Source organism: Scatophagus argus, chromosome 18, assembly GCF_020382885.2.
Source record: "Scatophagus argus isolate fScaArg1 chromosome 18, fScaArg1.pri, whole genome shotgun sequence".
Lineage (NCBI taxonomy): Eukaryota > Metazoa > Chordata > Actinopteri > Scatophagidae > Scatophagus > Scatophagus argus.
Genome location: NC_058510.1, coordinates 1,955,328 through 1,975,092, shown reverse-complemented (window position 1 = coordinate 1,975,092; position 19,765 = coordinate 1,955,328). Strand labels below are relative to the sequence as shown.

General features: G+C 46.1%; 3 protein-coding genes across 4 annotated transcripts; 2 read left to right on the top strand and 1 right to left on the bottom strand.

Moving 5' to 3' along the window:
* The first annotated feature begins 844 nt into the window (after positions 1-844).
* dcaf11 (ddb1 and cul4 associated factor 11) lies at positions 845-9,455 on the top strand. 2 transcript variants are annotated; one of them, XM_046371482.1, is made up of 15 exons: positions 845-1,000; positions 1,451-1,676; positions 2,345-2,472; positions 3,292-3,410; positions 3,610-3,674; positions 3,891-3,991; positions 4,436-4,582; positions 5,159-5,213; positions 5,575-5,643; positions 5,801-5,858; positions 6,760-6,945; positions 7,156-7,309; positions 7,729-7,881; positions 8,021-8,127; positions 8,423-9,455. In XM_046371482.1, exons 2-15 carry the CDS (start codon positions 1,465-1,467, stop codon positions 8,498-8,500), a joined length of 1,632 nt encoding a protein of 543 aa, XP_046227438.1. In that variant the 5' UTR covers positions 845-1,000; positions 1,451-1,464; the 3' UTR covers positions 8,501-9,455. The 2 variants fall into 2 exon arrangements, with proteins under 2 accessions (XP_046227438.1, XP_046227439.1); XM_046371483.1 differs by having other exon boundaries at positions 845-1,110.
* Positions 9,456-11,008: 1,553 nt separating this feature from the next.
* Positions 11,009-12,775, top strand: LOC124049611 (fat storage-inducing transmembrane protein 1). The gene is made up of 2 exons (XM_046371480.1): positions 11,009-11,718; positions 12,083-12,775. Exons 1-2 carry the CDS (start codon positions 11,447-11,449, stop codon positions 12,756-12,758), a joined length of 948 nt encoding a protein of 315 aa, XP_046227436.1. The 5' UTR covers positions 11,009-11,446; the 3' UTR covers positions 12,759-12,775.
* A 132-nt stretch (positions 12,776-12,907) lies between these two features.
* On the bottom strand, positions 12,908-16,615 carry psme1 (proteasome activator subunit 1). Its single transcript, XM_046371481.1, has 12 exons — positions 16,529-16,615; positions 16,367-16,412; positions 16,115-16,147; positions 15,957-16,019; positions 15,657-15,758; positions 14,849-14,897; positions 14,531-14,628; positions 14,279-14,347; positions 14,130-14,197; positions 13,753-13,807; positions 13,568-13,654; positions 12,908-13,120 (listed from the first exon to the last, which is right to left on the bottom strand). The coding sequence occupies exons 2-12, from the start codon at positions 16,403-16,405 to the stop codon at positions 13,040-13,042; spliced, it is 744 nt and encodes a 247-aa protein (XP_046227437.1). The 5' UTR covers positions 16,406-16,412; positions 16,529-16,615; the 3' UTR covers positions 12,908-13,039.
* Positions 16,616-19,765: the final 3,150 nt, after the last annotated feature.

Here is a 19,765-nt window from a genome sequence, read left to right as displayed (position 1 = left end):
GAGAACCTGTGGCTGATGAAGAAGAATCAGAAGAATCAACTTTTATTGGCAGTATAAATATATTTTTACATACACACATACTGAATTTAACTTATGCATTTGACCCATCCTAAGTTGAACACACATGCAACACCTGGCAAATTACATGCAGTGAAACACACAGGAGCAGTGGGCAGCATCAAGCGCCCGGGGAGCATATTGGGGGTTAAGTGCCTTGCTCAAGGTGTGCTCAAGGGCACATCAGCCGGCTAATAGAGGGGGAGCATTTTTGCGGTTTTTGCAATTTAGATATACTTGAAACATTAAGGCCTATGGATTATGAGATTATGGACCCCCCAACCAACACATACACTCACACTTTTCTACTAGAACTGTTAAGTCTGATCATTTTGGGCCCCTGGGACCTGTGGGGGGCGTGGGGGGTTTTGGAGCTGGTATGGTAAGACAAAAGGCTGGGGGTATAAGGAAGTAGTTTACCTGATGATGTCGTAATGCAGAGTGATATGCAGAATCCAGATAAAGGCTTAATTTAAATCACATCACCATAAGAGAATACAGATAGAAATAAACTTTGCATTATTTTCTGTCTAACCTTGAATGGAAATCGTTTTTTAACGGAAGAAAATGTCCAGTTTGGGCCAAAGCCTTTTCAACAATCAACGTTAAAATCCAGTTTTAGTGTTTGTCTTTTGTCAGGGTCCATGTAGTGTACACACTTTACAACTCCTCCTCCTCCTCCTCCTCCTCCTCTTTCTTCTTCTTCTCCTTCTTTGATGGCGGGCGGAAACCAGCGTAAAGGTTACAGTAGCCTGACTGTGTGATACGGGCTGATGGCAGGAGCGCCAGCGGTGCTGATCACGTGACGGCGAAAGGGCGAGGGGGGGGCAGGGTTTTTTCACACTTTTGTAAACAACATGGCGATTCGCGGACCGGTCCTGCTAGCCGACTGAACGGAACACTGTGCTGTCAAACCTCGGGCTTTCTTTGTGTTGTAAACCTGGTAGGTCGGACCCCACGGAAGTTACACACCTGTCAAATTGTCAAGCTCGGGCCTAAACGACAAAGAACTGGACTGACGAGCTGTCAGGAAGACCGTTTGACAGTCAGACGGTAACGTTGAGTCGTTAGCATTTGTAGCTAGTTAGCCGAACAAAATCATCATATTAGTCGCGATGAACTAACTTACAGTACAAATACAAAGATCGGCTTCTTTGCAGACCACGTTGTTTGTTAAAGGGAAATAGTGGAAGTAGAATGACTCGAGCAAATAACTTTAATTAATATCAGTGTGGCTAACACGTTTGTGATTTGCAGTTGTTGTTCTAATTTGAGTTGTCCAGTTTCCTCTCTGTCCATCAGTTCGTGCACACTCATAAACATTTGTGTTCGCCTGGCGTACTCCAGCTAAATCTTAAATTGTCGCCTAATCTCTAATGATTCTCCTTGCCAGGCCCCCTTCAGTCTATGGGCTCTCAGTCCAGTTCTGGGATGTCTGGTGGAAGGGGCTCTTCCAGTGGCAACCCAGCTGAGCAGTCTGAACCAGCAGAACCGAACCAGAGCAGCAGCAGCAGCAGCAGCCGAGGCCGCAGGACGGCTGACAGGCAGCAGGGAGACAGGCAGTCAGCATCAGAGGAGGACGTTGACTTAGCTGAAGTACTGGCTTACCTACTGAGGAGGTGAATTGGCACTTTAAAGTACTTATAGGTCCAACTGTGGTGTCTTATCTCCATGTATATTATTGTCAAATAGTGCAAAGTAGAGGCAAAGCTTACAGTGTTTTTTAATCCTCCACCTCAGGAGTGGAGACTGATATAAATAATAAATAAACAAATAATTGAAACATCACATTACAGTTCAGTGCACCTAAAGTGGAGGATGGAAATTTCATATCCACATTCCAGGTTCAGTTCAAATGTGGTTAAAGTGGGTGGGGAAAAACAGCCACAACTGAAAAAAACGTTGTTTTCGGTGCTTGCAGGTGGTCCACGAAAGTCAGAACTAAAGAGTAAGAGGATCTGAAAGAGCTGAAATAACAAAGTAGCCCTCTCATTTCTCATTTCAGTCAGTTTTCAACCACCCTGGAGCGGGCAGTTCGTCCTCTGTCTGTTACAGTGGAGCTGCTCAGTGAAAAAACCTTACAAGGCAGTTAGCTTTTACAGACAGCCTTGTAGGCATTGGGGAGGCAGGTGTCTGATTGAACTACTAGTCCCACGGTTGCCTGTTATTCCTTGAAACTGTTTTTTAAATATACTCTTTACTATGGGGGGAATTTGATTCATTTGATCATCATGTATCACCATTTTGACTGACTGCCGTTGAGCTGACAAGGTGTTTTTCTGTGCAGGGGCCAGGTGAGACTGGTCCATGGCAGTGGAGCCACAGGGCTGCAGCTGGTCCAGTCCTACTCTGACTCTGACGAGGACAGCGATGGAGCCTGGGAGGGTCGGCTGGGGGACCGTTACAATCCACCAGGTGACCACTTATTGACGCTTTTCACGCTTCAGTGAAGGATGGAAGAAAAGAATCAGTTCTTAGACGCATTGCAGTGTGGATGATTCGACGTCCACTCCAAAAATGTATTTTTTTTTACCAGTTAATATCATGATGTTGATGGAATGGAAAATCCCAGAACTCAGCTGTGAGGGCAGCGCAGCACCTGGACAGCCTACGGCTCGTTTTATAATTCAGCTGCTATAAATTTAATGTCTAAATAAATACCTTTGCCAGGAGGATGAAGCCTCTTGTGAAGACTGTGTACGTCGTCTTTAAGCAGTGATTAGCAGTAACTGACAAGACCAGCTGACCAGCACACACTGCAGCACTAAACAGCTTCAGTCAACTCAGAAGTGAAGAAAATAATTCAGTCTGTTCCTGCGCTCGCTCAGCGTCTTGGACAACGACTGCTTTGCCCAGAGCCGATGCTGCTGTTCTCTTCCAGCCAGGAGACTGTAAATGCTTTCAAATAAACTCGTTCATTACATAAACACTGCAGGTTCGTGTAGCACAGCAAATCGAATCATCTTAAAACCCAGTTAAGAAGTCCTAGTTTCACTTATGGAGTCCTGCGTTTGTTCTGCTCTTCTTCTACTTTCCCACTCACAACCTCCATTGATTTCAGGAAAAACCCGCCTGTAAAGTCAGCTATCAAAATCTTATGAAATGTTAGTTATGGAAAAGTCCAGCATTTCATTTTCACAAATGTGCAGGCTGTGCAATGAGAATGAGCTGCACATGTTAAGTTTGATGGCAGACAGTGATGAAAACCAAGACTTTTGGTTCTTATCTTTGTAGTGGACGCTCAACCCGACACACATGAAGTGGACCAGAGTGAGATCCGAACTCAGATCCTGCTGGCCACTGCCTCCTCCGCCCTGAAAGGCCGACAGAGTTTCACCCACATGCTGACAGAGGTCAGACCGCCGAGACGCAAACTAAAATCAATAAAGTGGGATCAGGGACCAGAACGTAATGCACTTTCCAAGCTGATGATGATTTTCGTCTCAAATCTGTCAGATTATTTTAGTTGTTGGTTTGTGTCACTCAGTTTTATTGCCAATTACTGATGACCAGTTTGATGTGTTCTTCTCACGTGAACTCGTTGCTTTTCAGAGGGAACAAGGCAGATGTCGAGGCTCCAGTTTTTCCCATGGAGAGTGCAGTCGTATCCGCACACAGTAAGTGTTTCTTCAGTCCACCACCTTTCCATTATTTCTCAACAAGTTAACAGAAGGCACCACACGGAGAGAATAAGAAAAGTGGCACATTCAGTTGTATTTCATGCAACTGCTGTATGTTTTTTTTTTTTGTGAGAATCTACTACATAAAGTGATTTTTCTAAGCAGACTCATGTTGTTTTCTGTCAAATGATGCTGACCCTTTTTCCTTCGCAGTTTTCTGCCAAACTATGTGTCCCACAAGGATAAATACCAGCAGAAGGCCTTCTGTGGAGTGTACAGTGAGGATGGCAACATGCTGCTTTCTGCCTGCCAAGGTAAATAACCCGCGATCCAATTCGAGAACCCAGAGGAACTGAATCAGATCCGATCATCAGCATTTTGTGGAAAACTGCGTTCACATTGGTGAAATTCATCACACGCAGAGTGTGGTCGGTCACAGAAGAGTTTTTGTCGACGATCATACATCAGATTTGTGTAAAATAAAAGCACAATCTTTTAAAGTTTGCGGTCTAGTAGCACCATGTCATGTCCTTTCAGTTTCATTGCTTTTTCTTTCTTTCTTTCTTTTTTTTTTTTTTTTACTGATTTATTATGTGACTTGTTTTTAATTAAGTTCATGTTTTCTAAGAAAACAATACAGGCAAGAGACACCAGGTCTCGTACATACTCCTCCCTTTCCCTCATCTTTTGATTTCAGCTCCGTCTTTATTTATTCTCTTCATTTAATTAATTCATTTATTTACTGTTGTTCGCTGCAGACCAGAACATCCGCTTGTACGACACCACCAGGGGGCGCTTTCAACTTCAGCGAACAGTGAAGGCTCGCGACGTGGGCTGGAGCGTACTGGACGTGTGCTTCACCCCAGACGCACGTCATGTGCTCTACTCCAGCTGGTCTGACTACAGTAAGGCCAGGGCTCCTGTGAGAAGTGATCAGTTAGCGATGCTAATCCATGAAGCTCGAACTGTCCGTTTCACTGATGCTGCAGACGCCGAAGTCGGACTTCAGTCTCTATAGCCTAACTGCATCATGCTGAAGTTATTTGATCCACAGCACCGAGTATTTCTTGGTCTCCTCTTTTATTTGGTCGCAAAATGTTGATCTGCATCAGACTCACAGGGACAGAGAAACGCGGTCAGTTTAAATTTGTAGAACAGAACAGTTACAGAAAGTCTTGTTTACCAGCAGATCGGCTTAAACTGGGTGGCCGTGGTGAGTCTGCGAGCAGGTCAGAAGGTTTGAAACTGGATCTTGTACACATTACAAGATAACCTTTGCTGTCACCAGTACTGACCCAGACCCCAGACCCAAGATAAACTGACCCTGAACTCCTGTAGTCTGAGCCCTGCTTTTGAAAAATTGTAAAAAACAAAACAATGCTGTTAAGTTCATATACTCACTCTCTCTCTCTCTCTCTCTCTCTCTCTCTCTCTCTCTCTCTCTCTCTCTCTCTCTCTCTCTCTCTCTCTCTCTCTCACAGTTCATTTGTGCAGTATAGATGGAGACAGTGAAAACCACACCGCCCTGGACCTCAAGTTAGTGTTTCCCTCATAGTAACTTATAGCATTACGGAGCAGGTAATCTATCATTCCCTACCAGCCGGCTCTCCTCTCCCTTCATTACCACCTGGATGAATGATGCTGTCAAACTCGTCACCGCAACATCCGTCCTCTCACTGTGTGCGTGTGTGTGTTAATTGGAGAGCTCATTATTTCAACAAAGCACTACCATTAAAGCACTCCTCTAACAGTAGCTTTGTTTCAGGGGTGATGCGTGTCTTCATTAAGCTTGTTGATGTGGTATGACGTATAGTAGACGGTGTAGTTGTGATTCAGTGATGGTTTCACTGCTGTCAAGTCAACCTGCTTCTGTGTGTGTGTGTGTTGTGCCTTGTAGTCCAGATGAGAGGAGGTTCTGCGTGTTCTCACTGGCTGCGTCCACAGATGGCAACGAGATCCTGGGAGGGTGAGTGTGGTTTTGCTCTCATCTCTCAAGGCAGCGAATGACTGAGATTCAAGCGGCTCTTTTTCTGACAACATGACACTCATATGTAGTATAAAGCACAATCACTTCAGTCACATTTAAACCTTGACGGTGTTCAGTCTCTGCTCTCTCCTTTCAGGGCCAACGATGGCTGCCTTTATGTTTTTGATCTGGAGCAGAATAGACGAACGCTGAAGGTTAGTGTGTCTCAGTGCATTTGCTTTTTGTGCTTTGCCTGTACCTGTTTCTGAGTCCAAGGTGAATCAGACGTTAGCAGCCCGAAAGTGTTCCGGCTCACACACAAAGTTTTACGCCGCTATTTAGTCTGTAATGTTGCAGCAGAGAGTCCAGCTCCGCCCTGCAGCGGGACAGGGGGGGTTAAACCTTCCTCCTCCCTCCTCCGAACCCCCTCTGTGTAGAAGTCAGTAGCTGGCCTCCACCATCTGCTTCATCACTGTCTGTCGCCCTTTTTCATTCTGTCTGTCCCATTACCGCTGCCTCAGTGTGTCTGTGCTTTATCACTGACCTTGTTCCTCCTACCCAGCATAAATCTGGCTTTGGTTTATGTTTCACTTATAGTTAAAAAAACATGAAAAGACTGAAGCTAATAATAAACTGACACTAGCTGCATCTAATGCCTGCAGCAAAAGCCTTATACCTCATTCTTTGTCTCAGCTTTTGTCCAAAAATCTCGAGACACACACCAATGAACCACACTGGTAGACTGGCTGACTTGTTCCTTTGTTGCAGTGGACTTCAGAGCTGTAGTTTATTTTGAGTCGATCCCGTTATACACCATTCTGCTGCTGTAAAAAACTCTCTAGAGCAACAAATTGGTGGATGAAAATAGTGCCAAACAAGTGCTGCTCCATTTGGGACGTGATGTCTGTGAGATTATACAGTGAATGTGGCTGCTTTTAGATAAAGCAGGATCAGTTCTAGAAACGTTGAGCGATCCTTTGTTTTTCACTCCGACAAAGTCACGAACACAAGCCTGTACTGCACTGTCTCTACACACACACACACACACACGTGCTCCGGCTGGCACTTCCTCCACACAGAAACACTCTCTCTTTCTTTTGCGTTTCCGCTCGTCAGATTGACGCCCATGAGGACGACGTGAATGCGGTGGCGTTCGCCGACAGCTCGTCCCAGCTGCTCTTCTCTGGCAGCGACGACGCGCTGTGCAAAGTGTGGGACAGACGGACGCTGCGGGAGGACAGACCGCAGCCTGTCGGACAGCTGGCCGGCCACCGAGACGGCATCACCTTCATCCACAGCAAGGTGGGGGGAGGTGCTGCTGCTGTTCTGTCAGTCTGTCAACGTAAAGTTCTCCAAACCCTCGCGGTTATTTGGATTTGACTGACGATTGGGTGGAAGTTGATGAATTAACTGCCGTGATCAGAACCTCCTTTGGTGCAGCTTATTCTCTCACTCCAAGGTTTATTTTATTTTCCTTCTCAAATCTTGTCTCCTGTGCCGTGACTTTGCCAGGGTGATGCACGCTATCTGATCAGCAACTCGAAGGACCAGTCCATCAAGCTCTGGGACGTCAGGAAGTTCTCCCCTAAAGAGGGCTTGGCAGCTTCCCGCCTGGCTGTCACCCAGCAAAACTGGGATTACCGCTGGCAGCAGGTTCCCCAGAGAGGTGAGGAAGCCCGCTGCTAGTGAATGAGTTGGAGGACAAGAGCAGGAGAGGTCACATGGAGGATGAAAAGAGGAGGGGATGAAGATGAAATGATGTTATAAAAGACGAGAGGGCCAATGACAGCGAGGTGAAACGTGGGTGTGTTTGTGTGGTGAGGGTGAGAGGATATGGCGGCATTAAAACCACGCACAGAGAAGTGAGTGATTACCTTTACAAGTTAAAAAGAAGGGAAGGAGTAGAGGAGAGGTGAAGGATAGGAGCAGAGCGGATAATGAGATGGAGCAAGGGGAGCGGGGGAGGGGAAATCCTAAAAATAGAACATTAAAAAAAATCCACCTTTCAGATCGTTAGGATGTAAATGAATTCTCTGTGTGTTAGTAAAGAGGTGATCTGAAATACTGCGCGTGTTGACCTTTCAGCCCTGAAGAGACACAAGCTGACGGGGGACACCTCGGTGATGACCTACCGCGGTCACGGCGTTCTGCACACCCTCATCCGCTGCCGTTTCTCTCCAGAGTTCAGCACTGGCCAGAGGTTCATCTACTCAGGCTGCTCCACAGGCAAAATCATCAGTGAGTGTCGCCGTGCGCCCCGTGCGGTCGGCGTCCTGTTCGACCCCTCGAGTCGCCATTTTACACAGAAAATCAGTGCACGCATGTCGCGTTTCCACAGGTAGCTAAACATGTTGAATTCTTTTGTGCACGTGTCCAGTTTATGACGTGTTGACGGGCGCCGTGGTCTCCAGACTGTCGGGCCATGACGCCTGTGTGAGGGACGTCAGCTGGCACCCGTACGAGGACAACATCGTCAGCAGCTCGGTGAGTGCTGTTAATGGAAACTGCTCTGTGTGTGGCTGCGTTCCAGTACCCACGCTGCCGTTCGATTTATTACTCCAGAACAGATTTAGTACATTCTGAACTGCTAATTTCCCTGATGCTTGAACTAATCAGCTCGGCCTAAAGTAAGAAAACTGGACGTTGTTTCCTCCAGTAACAAAATTGGTAGAAGTCAGAGACTTTGAGGTGTTCTGTTAAAGTGCCAGGCAATCAGCTGTGCAGCTGGTTCCAACGTTAGAAGAACGCTTTCAGAGCGCCGTCCTCTGTCTGTCCACAGTGGGACGGAGCCGTGCGGATGTGGGAGCACAGGCAGACCCATCCTCTGGACGAGGAGCGAGACAGGGAGAGAGACTGAGCCCAGGTGGAGCAGACGGCGAGAGAGCAGGAGAGACGATGTCAGAGGAAGTGACATCACCACAGAAGGGGCATGGCCGGCCCTGACGGAGGAGGACAGAAGGACCGGGAGAAACTTGAATATCTTTTAAACTTTAATGCTGGATATCAGTGCTTAGAGTTTCCGCCTGGTTGTGAAGTGTTCGTTCCGGAGTCTCAAAGCCGTATGCTGACGAGTGCACATTAGGTCGGTCCACATCTGTTTCTCTTTTGTTTCTTCCTCACTGTTTTGCGCAAACTCCAAGGCCAAACCTTTTGAATTTGGCTTGTAACTCTTCAGTTTAATGAGATATTGAAATGTAATGGTAAGTTAGCTGCATGAAAAATTGGGTATCACAGGGAGAAGATGAGGATGTTAATTCTGTATAAATGTAAAGGATTTTAATGGTGTGTGCGTGTGTGTGTGTGTGTGTGTGTGTGTGTGTGTGTGTTCAGGGAATGTAGTGCTGACTTGGACTCCATTGTGGCTTTGCTCTTATGAACAACATGAGGGTGATTTGCATGTGAATTGCCAGTTAGCTGGACAACATGTGACTTTCCAGCACCTCTGATTGGCTCCCGTTTTGGTCGGTTATTTCCAACGTAAGTCGACCAGGACGCCCAAACCTGCTGTTAGTTTTACTGTCGATGAAGCCTCACGTCCAAAGGCAGTCCTCGTAATTACAAACACTGATTTATTATTGATCCTGAATCAGCACTTAAGTCCACTGTAGGTGAAAAGTAATTTTGTTGGCCAATGTAAACTTGTGATCTGTTGATTGTTGAGGTTTAAGTGTGAGTGATAACATGTTGAGACGTGTGCGTGGCTCAAAACTTTACACACTGATCTGTATATGCAATTTTCAGGTGTTTATATCAAAGCCCGGATTTCACTCTCAGAACATTTTACAGGAACAATAAAAACCTCCTTAAACGTATCGCAGCGAGCTTTTTACTGAGCGCCTACTGCAGCTGATGTCCTGTCACTGAGGGGAATCACTTTGACACGAGGACGGCGTTAACAGCATTGTGACAACTATGGAACCTTTGAAAATACTGCTGCCAGTCAAATTCATCTTTAACTTTGTTTGTTCGTCTCTTTTTTGGAAAGTAAATTACACTCAGAATACGAGTGAAACAGCTGAAGCTGAAAAGCCAACAATCCACCACCCCAACATCTGCTGCATTTTTTACACCATATTATTATATCAATCAGGGTTGTTGTCAGTATCAGTACACCACCACACCAGTAGGGTGCATTTACCAGCAGCACCATTAGCTGCTACAGGAAGGTCACTGGAAGGTGACAGCAGTGCACTAAGTGGTCTAAAATTAGACTCTTTGGCAGGCCTGGTCTCATTTACACTCACAGTTTAATACAGATTACATTCTTATAGCCACACAAGGTGGTGATAATGATAACATTTCTGGTGTAACACACAGTGGTGGTGGTGGTGATAATTTATCATCTGAGCTTCTGTCTGAAGTACATCAGAAGTCAGAAACGCAGCCCTGATTTCTGTTAGGTGAATAAAAACACAGCAGGTTAAGTTAAGGCTGCTCTCCTGTCACGTTATGCACAGGCAGTCGTGGAAACTAAGTACATTTACTCGAGTGTTGTACTTAAATACAGTTCTGAAGTACCTCTGCTTTTGTGCGACTTAATTCTTCTTCTCCACCGCATTTCAGCAGAGGAAAATACTGTACTTTTTACTCCACTACATCTAATGATTTACTTCATTAATACAAAATCTAATCATCCGTTCAGTTGTGATGTAATGTTATAGATTAAGATAAAACTAGTGTTGATCTCGGAGGTGAAATTCCCAAGCTGCCAAGTGGATAAACTGGATGAAGAAGTGAAACCACCTTTACCAGCTTCAACACATGAATTCATCAGAAAATAAAATCCAATGAGCACTTTTGGAACTTTATGTTTATTATAATCTGATGCTAATGCTTTTGTTCTTTTTTGAACATTTAAATGCAGGACTTTTACATACTGTGGTATTAGTACTTCAGTGTAAGATGTGAGTACTCGTTCCAGCTCTGGTCGCAGAAGACAGAAGAACAGCAGCCTTTCACTTGTGGACTCCCACAGTATTCTGGTGTGTGTGTGTGTGTGTGTGTGTGTGTGTGTGTGTGTGTGTGGAGTCTATATTAGCAGCGGGACGGGATGTCCTTGCTTGTGAAAAGACTTCTACTCTGTTTTATTGCGCATAAATCCCATGGAAAGACTAAATTTACTCGGCTTGGCTCCGGGAGGGGAGGAGGTTTAAGAGGCTCTGGCCTGAGGAGTGGGCCTGGGAATGAAAACCTCCGAAAGTGCTGTGAGAAACGCAGCTGCTCAGGGCGCCAAGTGCAGGCTGGCAACAGTTTATAACTCAAATTAGTTTTGGCTCCAGCAGCTGATTCTAAGAATGGAGAGGCTGAAGGAGAACCAAAGAGGGAGCCAGATGATCCGTTTCATGTCAGAGCGAGTCTTTCTGCAGGAGCAGATTTTTGATGCCGAGTGTAACTGGAAAATGTTGCCTCACTGCAGCTAAATCTGACTGATATTCAGTTAAGTTTTAAGCCATCGTGCACAATTTAGGGTTTGTGTGTGAGTTTTCGTGTGATCAGCTGTTGTCGACTGAGATCGAATTCAGAATGCTTTGGATGATTGTTTTGGGAATAATGGGGTCAGCAGCCATTTGTGTGTCCACGGCCTGACTGTGTGTGGCAGAGGGGGGAGGGCTTTGGAGGGCAAAGGGGGCGGAGGGGTTGTATTTTTATACACCATGTGCTCTCCTGCACGCCTGACGGAGATAAAGCAGAAGGGCTGTCAGAGCACAACTGCTCAAAGACAACACAAAGTGAGGGAGACGCAGAGACAAGAGGAAATCACTGCCAAATCTAAAACCGCAGAAGGTCTCATCGAGAAGACGACATGGACGAGAGGACTGAAAACTCGTCTGAGATCAACTTGTTGAAGTTTCAGAAGGTGGCTGCGGAGCTGATACTGCCAGGAAAATTCATCCTCAGGCTCCTGAACGCAGCTCTGGTGTTTGTGACAGACTTACTGGCCAGAGTTTTTGGAAGCAGCCTGGTCAGAAGACACTTCCACCTAATCCTGTCTGGTTTGGTTCTGTTTGGTCCTCTGCTCAGCTTCTGGGTGTCAAAGTACAGCATCTTTGCCAACAGCAACCACTACCTGTACAGGTAAACTGTTTTGCTTTTTTTTTGCTGGATGCTCTACTGCCAAGTTAAGCCAACTTATTTTATGCCTTGTAAGGCACATTTAAAGCTGTGTGTTGTATTGATACTCATCCAACTGCACATTTTAGTTGAGTTTAAGAAGGGACCGTGTAGATTAATGAATACATTTCAAAGCTTGAGTGAGTTAATACACGTATGAGGTTTTGCTCAGCGCCCACACTGAGCTTCTTTAGTGACCTTTTTGGACTCGTGATGTGAAGCCCAAAACTGAGTTTATAATTCAGCCTCATACGTGGATCAGCACGTCAGTCTTATGGCAGCGCTCACACTCATGGTCACTGATCGCTGCTTCAACTCTCCCTCACAGGAAGTTCCTGAGGTCCACTTGGGGTTGGACATGCACCTTCTCAGGGTCCTTCGTCCTTCTCCTCTCCATCTCAGCTCGTCACTCCCTCCCTCTCTCCCTCCGCCACCTTTCTCGGGTCGGGGTCATGGGGTTGCTCTGGTGGGGCTGTCAGCGCCTCCTGACCCTGCTGGAGAACGCAGCGGGGACTTGTTATGAACCTGTGACCCCGGCCCAGGATCTCCAAGGTGCTGCCTCCTCAGTGCAGTCGCTGCTGCTCCTGCACGAAGACCAGACCAAAGCCTCCTGCCTCAAAGCCAACATGGTGTGGAGAGGTTACGAAGCGTCCCAGGAGGTCCTCATCCTCTGCTTGTGTTGCCTGCTGCTGGTGGAGGAAATGTCTGTCTTTGGCCCTCACCTGGCTCACGGCTCGAAGCCTCCGCAGAGGTCGCCTGGCGGGCCCTTGAGGTTCATCTTCCTCCTCTGCGTGCTTCTGCTCGCTCTTTGGATGTTCCTGCTGTTGTGTTTGCTTGCATACTTTCCAAAGTTTCCCTCCCAGCAGCTGGGAGGCGCTCTGGGCTACCTGGGATGGAGAGGACTCTATCAGGGCTGGTACAGACTCAGACCGGGCTGGAGCTGCCCCGGGCTGCCAGGGGAGGGACTTTTTACCACCACAGGTGTCGATGAACATGCGCAGTAGTTTGAAACCGACAGAAGAGGACACTTCAGTGAATGTGAGCGTGAAAGCTCTCATTAGGGTTGTGAAGAGAAGCCTGTGACAACACCACATGATGAGTGTGAAACCACACTGTGAACTCACAATCAGACAAAAGACAGGACTAGACAGAATTACCACAACCGCTTTATTTTGTAATCTGAACCAAAATGAAGACATTTTTGTCAGAGTAAATGTGTTGTCATTTGATGAGAGTGTCACACTGCACTGGTTGTATCTTGTTTGAAAGTGTGTTGGAGTCAGTTTCAGTAGATGAGAGCTTTGCCGTCTCCTCTGGGCCTCTTAATCTTGTCAAAGTTCTTGTTGATGATGTCGAACAGCACAGCCTGGAGGGAGGAAGACAGAGAGAGAGGCGGTGATAAAGGAGAGATATCCAGGCTGTAATCGTGTCAAACGGCTCCTTTCATCGTCACCTGCGCCGCCTTGTTCATTAACAGCATCAAACATAGCAGGACAATAGCCAGAGGAAGGAGGCAAACGGTGATTAATGGAAGGGAGACGCAGCACCAATCAGCTGAACACAAGCAGAGCAATTAGTTTAATTACTCCTCCTGTTAAGAAGCGATGGATTCCATTTAGCCACCGTCCCTGCTGCCGGGACACGGCTGGAATATTTTATACATGAGTGGGTCGTTTTATTCAAAATGCAGCGCACGATTACATCAGCACTGTTTGATTTATGATATTCAGAAGACACGTTCACAGTCTTTAATGCAGTCATGTGGTCATCACGGCCTAAGAGCGAACAGACAACAGGGTGCCTCGAGTCTTACGTATGTGTTGCGGATGTCCAGGATCACAAGGCGGAGCTCACAGTACTGAAACTGGTCCAGCTCATGGACCAGCTGTCTGTAGTCTCCCTGCAGCACAGGAGAAAACCCGATTAGTGCAGAACATAAAGAGCGAGCTTCCTGTTATCTTTAATCATTCTGAGCGGTCAAACCCTTGAGATACTGACCACATGGGACTGTTTGGCGGCTTTGGCCACAGCGTCACCTCGCTCGTTGTAGTATCTAACAGAGAGAAGAAGTTACTCGTGGGCATATTATGTTATATTCATCTTGACTTTACGCCAACCGTCTCTGAAATCATTAATCCTGCGGTTCCTAATGTGCGGTCATTGAGAGGAGTGTTATTTATTTTCACTACGATCCGTCCATAAGTAACACAGTGACAGAATGTGTGGTGGTTTTGGATTTCATACACTTTCAGTAATAAAGCATCTAAAAGTAAAACTGTTATTGGATGGTCTGTGATCTACTTTAGGGGTGCATGACCTGAGAGAGTTTGAATGTAACCGTTAAATGTTCAGCAATAAAACATGTGGGCTCTTACTTTGAAATCTGGGTTTGGAAACCCTCGATCTTGGTGCGTGTGTTGGTCAGCAGCTCAAACACTTTCTCCTGTTGCACACGTACAGAAACATTCAACACCCAAACACAGAACGAGAGAGTCGCTCTACTGCCTCATCATCGGCCACCGACCTGCACAGCCACTCCGAAGTTGTTTCCATCTTCAATTTTAGGGATTTGAAGCTGCACCCACATGGACACCTGCCAGGAAAATCTGAAGTCAGTAATCTGTTGTGGGCGCCATTTAAAACAGCTCTAAACACACTGAAAAACTGAGAAGCACTGCTGAAACACGGCGGGCGAGAAAAGGTGACGACCACATGAACGAAGCCGAGAGGCTCATTTAACAAAGCGACTGACCGACCGACCGACTGACTGACTGACCGTGTTCAGCTTCTCCTTCAGAGTTTGGATCTGAGGCCTGACCTCCTGCAGGAGACTCTCCACTCGCTCGTTGCTGCAGATGGGACCGCAGGGAGGCCCTGGTGGACAAAACAAACCTTTGATGCTGCGTTCCCACTTCAGGCCTCTGATTTATTTATTTTGAATAACCAGAGCAGCTAAATTCAATGAGTAATTAATCTCACATCCATTTTTAGACACCACGTTCACCTCATACTAACAAACAGACCCCAAACACAGAGAACCCGACTGTGGGATCCTCTTATTGCTCCCACACTCGCTGCTTCGTCGCTCGTTTACCTGAGTCTTCCTCCTCTTTATCGCTGTCCTTGTCCTTCTTTCCCTCCTTCTGCAACAGAAGCACAGAAGGCAGCAGGTCAAAGTCTTTTCACTGCCTGTTAATCACCCACGTCCTTCTTTTCTTCCATGCCTGGCTAAATGACAGTGTCAAAATGTTAGGAAATGTGACCTAGTTTCTGCAGTCCCGGCACCTGAACGCACCCCGACAGCCTCCAAAGAGTTTCTGAACGATCCCAAATACTCTTTTGACCCATTTTTCACCAGGGAAAATGAAAGACGCTGGCACCGTCACACTCTTTCCTCCTCTAAATCACTGAGAGGACGTTTCGTGTGAATGAAGGATCTGCTTCCATCTTAAAGCGAGGGATCGTTTCGTGCTGCAGGATCCCTCCATCCGACATCTGGTTTCATGCCAAATAAATGCAGCATTCACACGCGGGTTTGGTTTTTTACAGATCACCTGAAACAAAAGGCCCACTCACTGCCAATTTGCACACGTCTTTGGGTATTAACGCGGCGAATGGTTGCCATGGTGACAAACGGCTCTCGTGTCTCCATATTTTATGAAACGACAAATATAAACCCGTGGCTGAGGCTCCGTCTGTTGTAATCCAAGTCTCCAGAAGCCCTCAGATCCCACACTGAGATCCTTCACCCGACTGTCCATCAGCACGGGGGTGAGTAGATGCTGATGATAATGAATGAATTTTCATTTTTGTGTAAAAAATGTCCCTTTAAGACAACTAAAGACCTAAGTAAGAGTGTTTGCATGGTGTTTGCTTTGCGCTCAGCCTCTTGCACGACGTACCTCCTCTTTCTTCTTGCGCTTGGCCTCCTCTTTAGCCGGGTCTGGTATGGGGATGTCTAGCGGAGCCCTCAAAGACGCCAGGTCATCGCAGCTGAACGACGTCTGACAGGAAACACAAGACTTCTGTTACTTCTGACAGCCTTTCCTCTCTCTCTCTCTCTCACACACACACACACACACACACACACCGTCAGATGTGTGTTAGACCACACAACCCAGATCTGATGAAATTTAATGTGAAGGAACATCATTATAGTTATTGCTAAGAACAGGAACGTGAGTCAGCAGTGTTTCTGGTACCTTCAACAGCATCTGCAGCTCCTCAATCTTCTGAGGGAAGAACTGTGAGACCAGCTCCTCTGCCTGTTTCAAGAACATAATCAAAATCACGTAAAAATCTAAATCAGGCTGTTCATGTGACCAACCGACAGCTGGGGAAGATTCACTGCACAAATTACCTCCTTGGTGAGCTTTTGGCAGAAGTCATCCACCTGAAAAGAGAAGAGACTGCATGAGCCTCCTTCACATTTTGAGGAGGTTTATTACAAAAAAGTCCTCACGCAACTTTTCAACGGGTCCTTTGAGGCTACCTGCGCGACAGGCTGCTCACCTGTCTGTCTGCCTGCTTATCGGCTCACCTGTGAGCATCACAGGGAGCATCAAAGTGTGCTAATAAGGTTTACACGCAGCTAGCGGACAGTCGTGCTCACCTGTTTCTTCGACTCGACGCGGATCCCCAGCGAGGCCATGTCGTCTCTGTTGGTGTGAAGTTCTTTAATCAGGTTTTTAAAAAGCGTCTAAATTTCAGCCGAGCGCTGAGAAACAACAAAAAGGTGTTTATTTTGTGAAATTCGACACGAACGGATACTCACAGTTACTCAGCATAAAAATCGAAAACGAAAGTAAAGCGCACATTCAGACAGTTCCGTACTTTCCCACTTTGATATCGAATGACGCTGTTGCATTGTGGGACTTGTAGTTTTTAAAGGCGGCTTTTAGCAGGTCTCACGCACACTTTTTGAGGTTGTAAACAAATAAACAGGATAAAACGCATACAGTTTTGGTGAGGGTGCTGTGTTATAAAAATATTCCAACTCTTTAATCTCAGATTCTCAGATTGTGTTGCTTTAGCTAAAAATTCAACGTCACGATTCTGTTCTCATATTTTACTGTTGTGAAGCTACACAGATGGCTTTTTCGAGAGTGGGAGGTTGTCTTACAAAATAAAACAACTCAAAAATGAGTAAATAAAAAAGTTCTTCTCTCTGAATCAGAAAAAAAATCTGCATCAACTGCATTAATTTATATCAAAAAATCAGGCCTGCTGCAACAATATTACACACAGACACAACAGTATTAACATTTTATTGTCAGACTTTTATTTATTTCCCAGCTTCTTGTTGTGTGCATTCTGACTGCGTCCACGAGGTGGCGCTGCTGTGGAGCAAATCAGTCCACTCTGAGACAAACCGCAGAAAACACATAGAAACCAACATCACCGCAGTTAACCTGTGAAGGTCACTCCTTACGTGTGTGTGAGTGTGTGTGTGTGTTCTGCTTTTCTCTGCCTGCTGAAGGTCAAATAAAGACAAACCTCCTGTGGACGACCAGGCGATCCGCTTCAGTCCAGTCCTGATCACCAGGAGGCCAAAGTGTGTGTGCTGAAGGGATCTGCTGCCGTACGTGTGCCGTCACACGGGCAGAGCCGAGGTCGACCCACTCAGGTTAAAGTCTAAAACAAATACAGGATCCTGAGTGGACATCAGAGCCTCCCACTGCAAACAACAGGCCGATCATGTGTCACCGTTACAACACGCTGTAAAACACGTAGACCCATCAGGTCTGACCAGAACCCACACTGATTTAACCACAATCACTTGAGTGGTGAATCAAAAGCAGGTCTGAGGCAGGACTAAACTGCTGGTTTCATGAATCTGTTGAGTGTGTGTGAAGCGTCGCACAGTGAAACACACACACCCCCCACCCAGGCAGCCTGATCCAAAGGGCAAAGGCTGCACATGTTTACAGTGTGCGAGCGCCATCACTTATTGATTCCCTGATCTGATGGAGTGACTGATTAAAGCTCAGAGTGTAGTTTACGTCAGGGAGGCTGTTGAGAAATCCTGGGGACGAAGGTCGTGTTGGGGGGGCTAGTTCCCTCTGAAATGGAGTACAGGTGGACAGTGGCATAAGATTAAAATACTCAAGCACAAGTACTTCAAACGTGTACTGAGTACAGATAGATAGGTACTTTATTGATCCCGAGGGAGGTCTGTAGGTGCACGATCAAAGTGCAGATTTCAGAATCACGTTTCTACAGAAAGCTTCTGTCTTTAGAGTATTTCCATGGCCGATTAATGACGATCTGACTCTGAGTCATCCGACATGTCGGGTTTCTAACTGCAGTCCATCATCTTCACAGTCAGAAAGTCTGAGGCTTGAACCCGACTGAACTCGTTCTGCTGATACAGGACAATGACTTCAGTCCTCTGTATGTTTACTGTCAGGTTTACAGTCGTTCACGTTGGTGGGTGCCTCAAACTGCAGAACACATGAGTAAAAACATTCATATTCATGCACTGTGACACATGGTGACACATACAGTGGTATGAAAAAGTTTGGGCACCCCTGATCATTTTCAGGATTTTCCTTTATAAATCATTGGTTGTTCGGATCAGCAATTTCAGTTAAATATATCATATAGCAGACAAACACAGTGATATTTCAGAAGTGAAATGAAGTTTATAGGATTAACAGAAAGTGTGCAATAATTACTTAAACAACATTAGGCAGGTGCATAAATTTGGGCACCCTTGTTGTTTTATTGATTTGAGTACCTTTAGCACTAATTATTGGAACACAAAGTTTGTTTGGTAAGCTCATTGACCCTTGACCTACATACACAGGTGAATCCGATCATGAGAAAGGGTATTTCAGGTGGCCAGTAGAAAGTTGTTCTCCCTTTTGCATCTTCTCTGAGGAGTGGCAACATGGGAGCCTCAAAACAACTCTCAAATGACCTGAAAACAAAGATTGTCCAACATCATGGTTTAGGGGAAGGATACAAAAAGCTGGCTCAGAGATTTAAGCTGTCAGTTTCCACTGTGAGGAACATAGTGAGGAAATGGAAGACCACAGGCACAGTCCTAGTTAAGGCCCGGAGTGGCAGGCCAAGAAAAATCTCTGATAAGCAGAGGCGAGGAATGGTGAGAACGGTCAAACTCAACCCACAGACCAGCTCCAAAGACCTACAACATGATCTTGCTGCAGATGGTGTCACTGTGCATCGTTCAACTATTCAGCGCACTTTGCACAAGGAGATGCTGTATGGGAGAGTAATGCGGCGGAAGCCTTTTCTACGCACATGCCACAAACAGAGTCGCTTGAGGTATGCTAAAGCACATTTGGACAAGCCAGCTTCCTTTTGGAATAAGGGGCTGTGGACTGATGAATGTGAAATTGAGTTATTTGGACATAACAAGGGGTGGTATGCATGCCGGAAGAAGAACACAGCATTCCAAGACAAACACTTGCTACCCACAGTAAAATTTGGTGGTGGTTCCATCATGCTGTGGGGCTGTGTGGCCAGTGCAGGTACTGGCAATCTTGTAAAAGTTGAAGGTCGCATGGATTCCAGTCAGTATCAGCAGATTCTTGCCAACAACGTTCAAGAATCAGTGACAAAGTTGAAGTTGCGCCGGGGCTGGATACTTCAACAAGACAACGACCCCAAACACTGCTCAAACTCTACAAAGGCATTCATGCAGAGGAACAACTACAACGTTCTGGAATGGCCATCTCAGTCCCCAGACCTGAACATTATTGAAAATCTGTGGTGTGATTTAAAGCGGGCTGTCCATGCTCGGAAACCATCAAACCTGACTGAACTGGAGATTTTTTGTAAAGAAGAATGGTCAAAAATACCTTCATCCAGACTCCAGACCCTCATTGGAAGCTATAGGAAGCGTTTAGAGGCTGTTATTTCTGCAAAAGGAGGATCTACAAAATATTGATGTCATTTTTCTGTTGTGGTGCCCAAATTTATGCACCTGCCTAATGTTGTTTAAGTAATTGTTGCACACTTTCTGTTAATCCTATAAACTTCATTT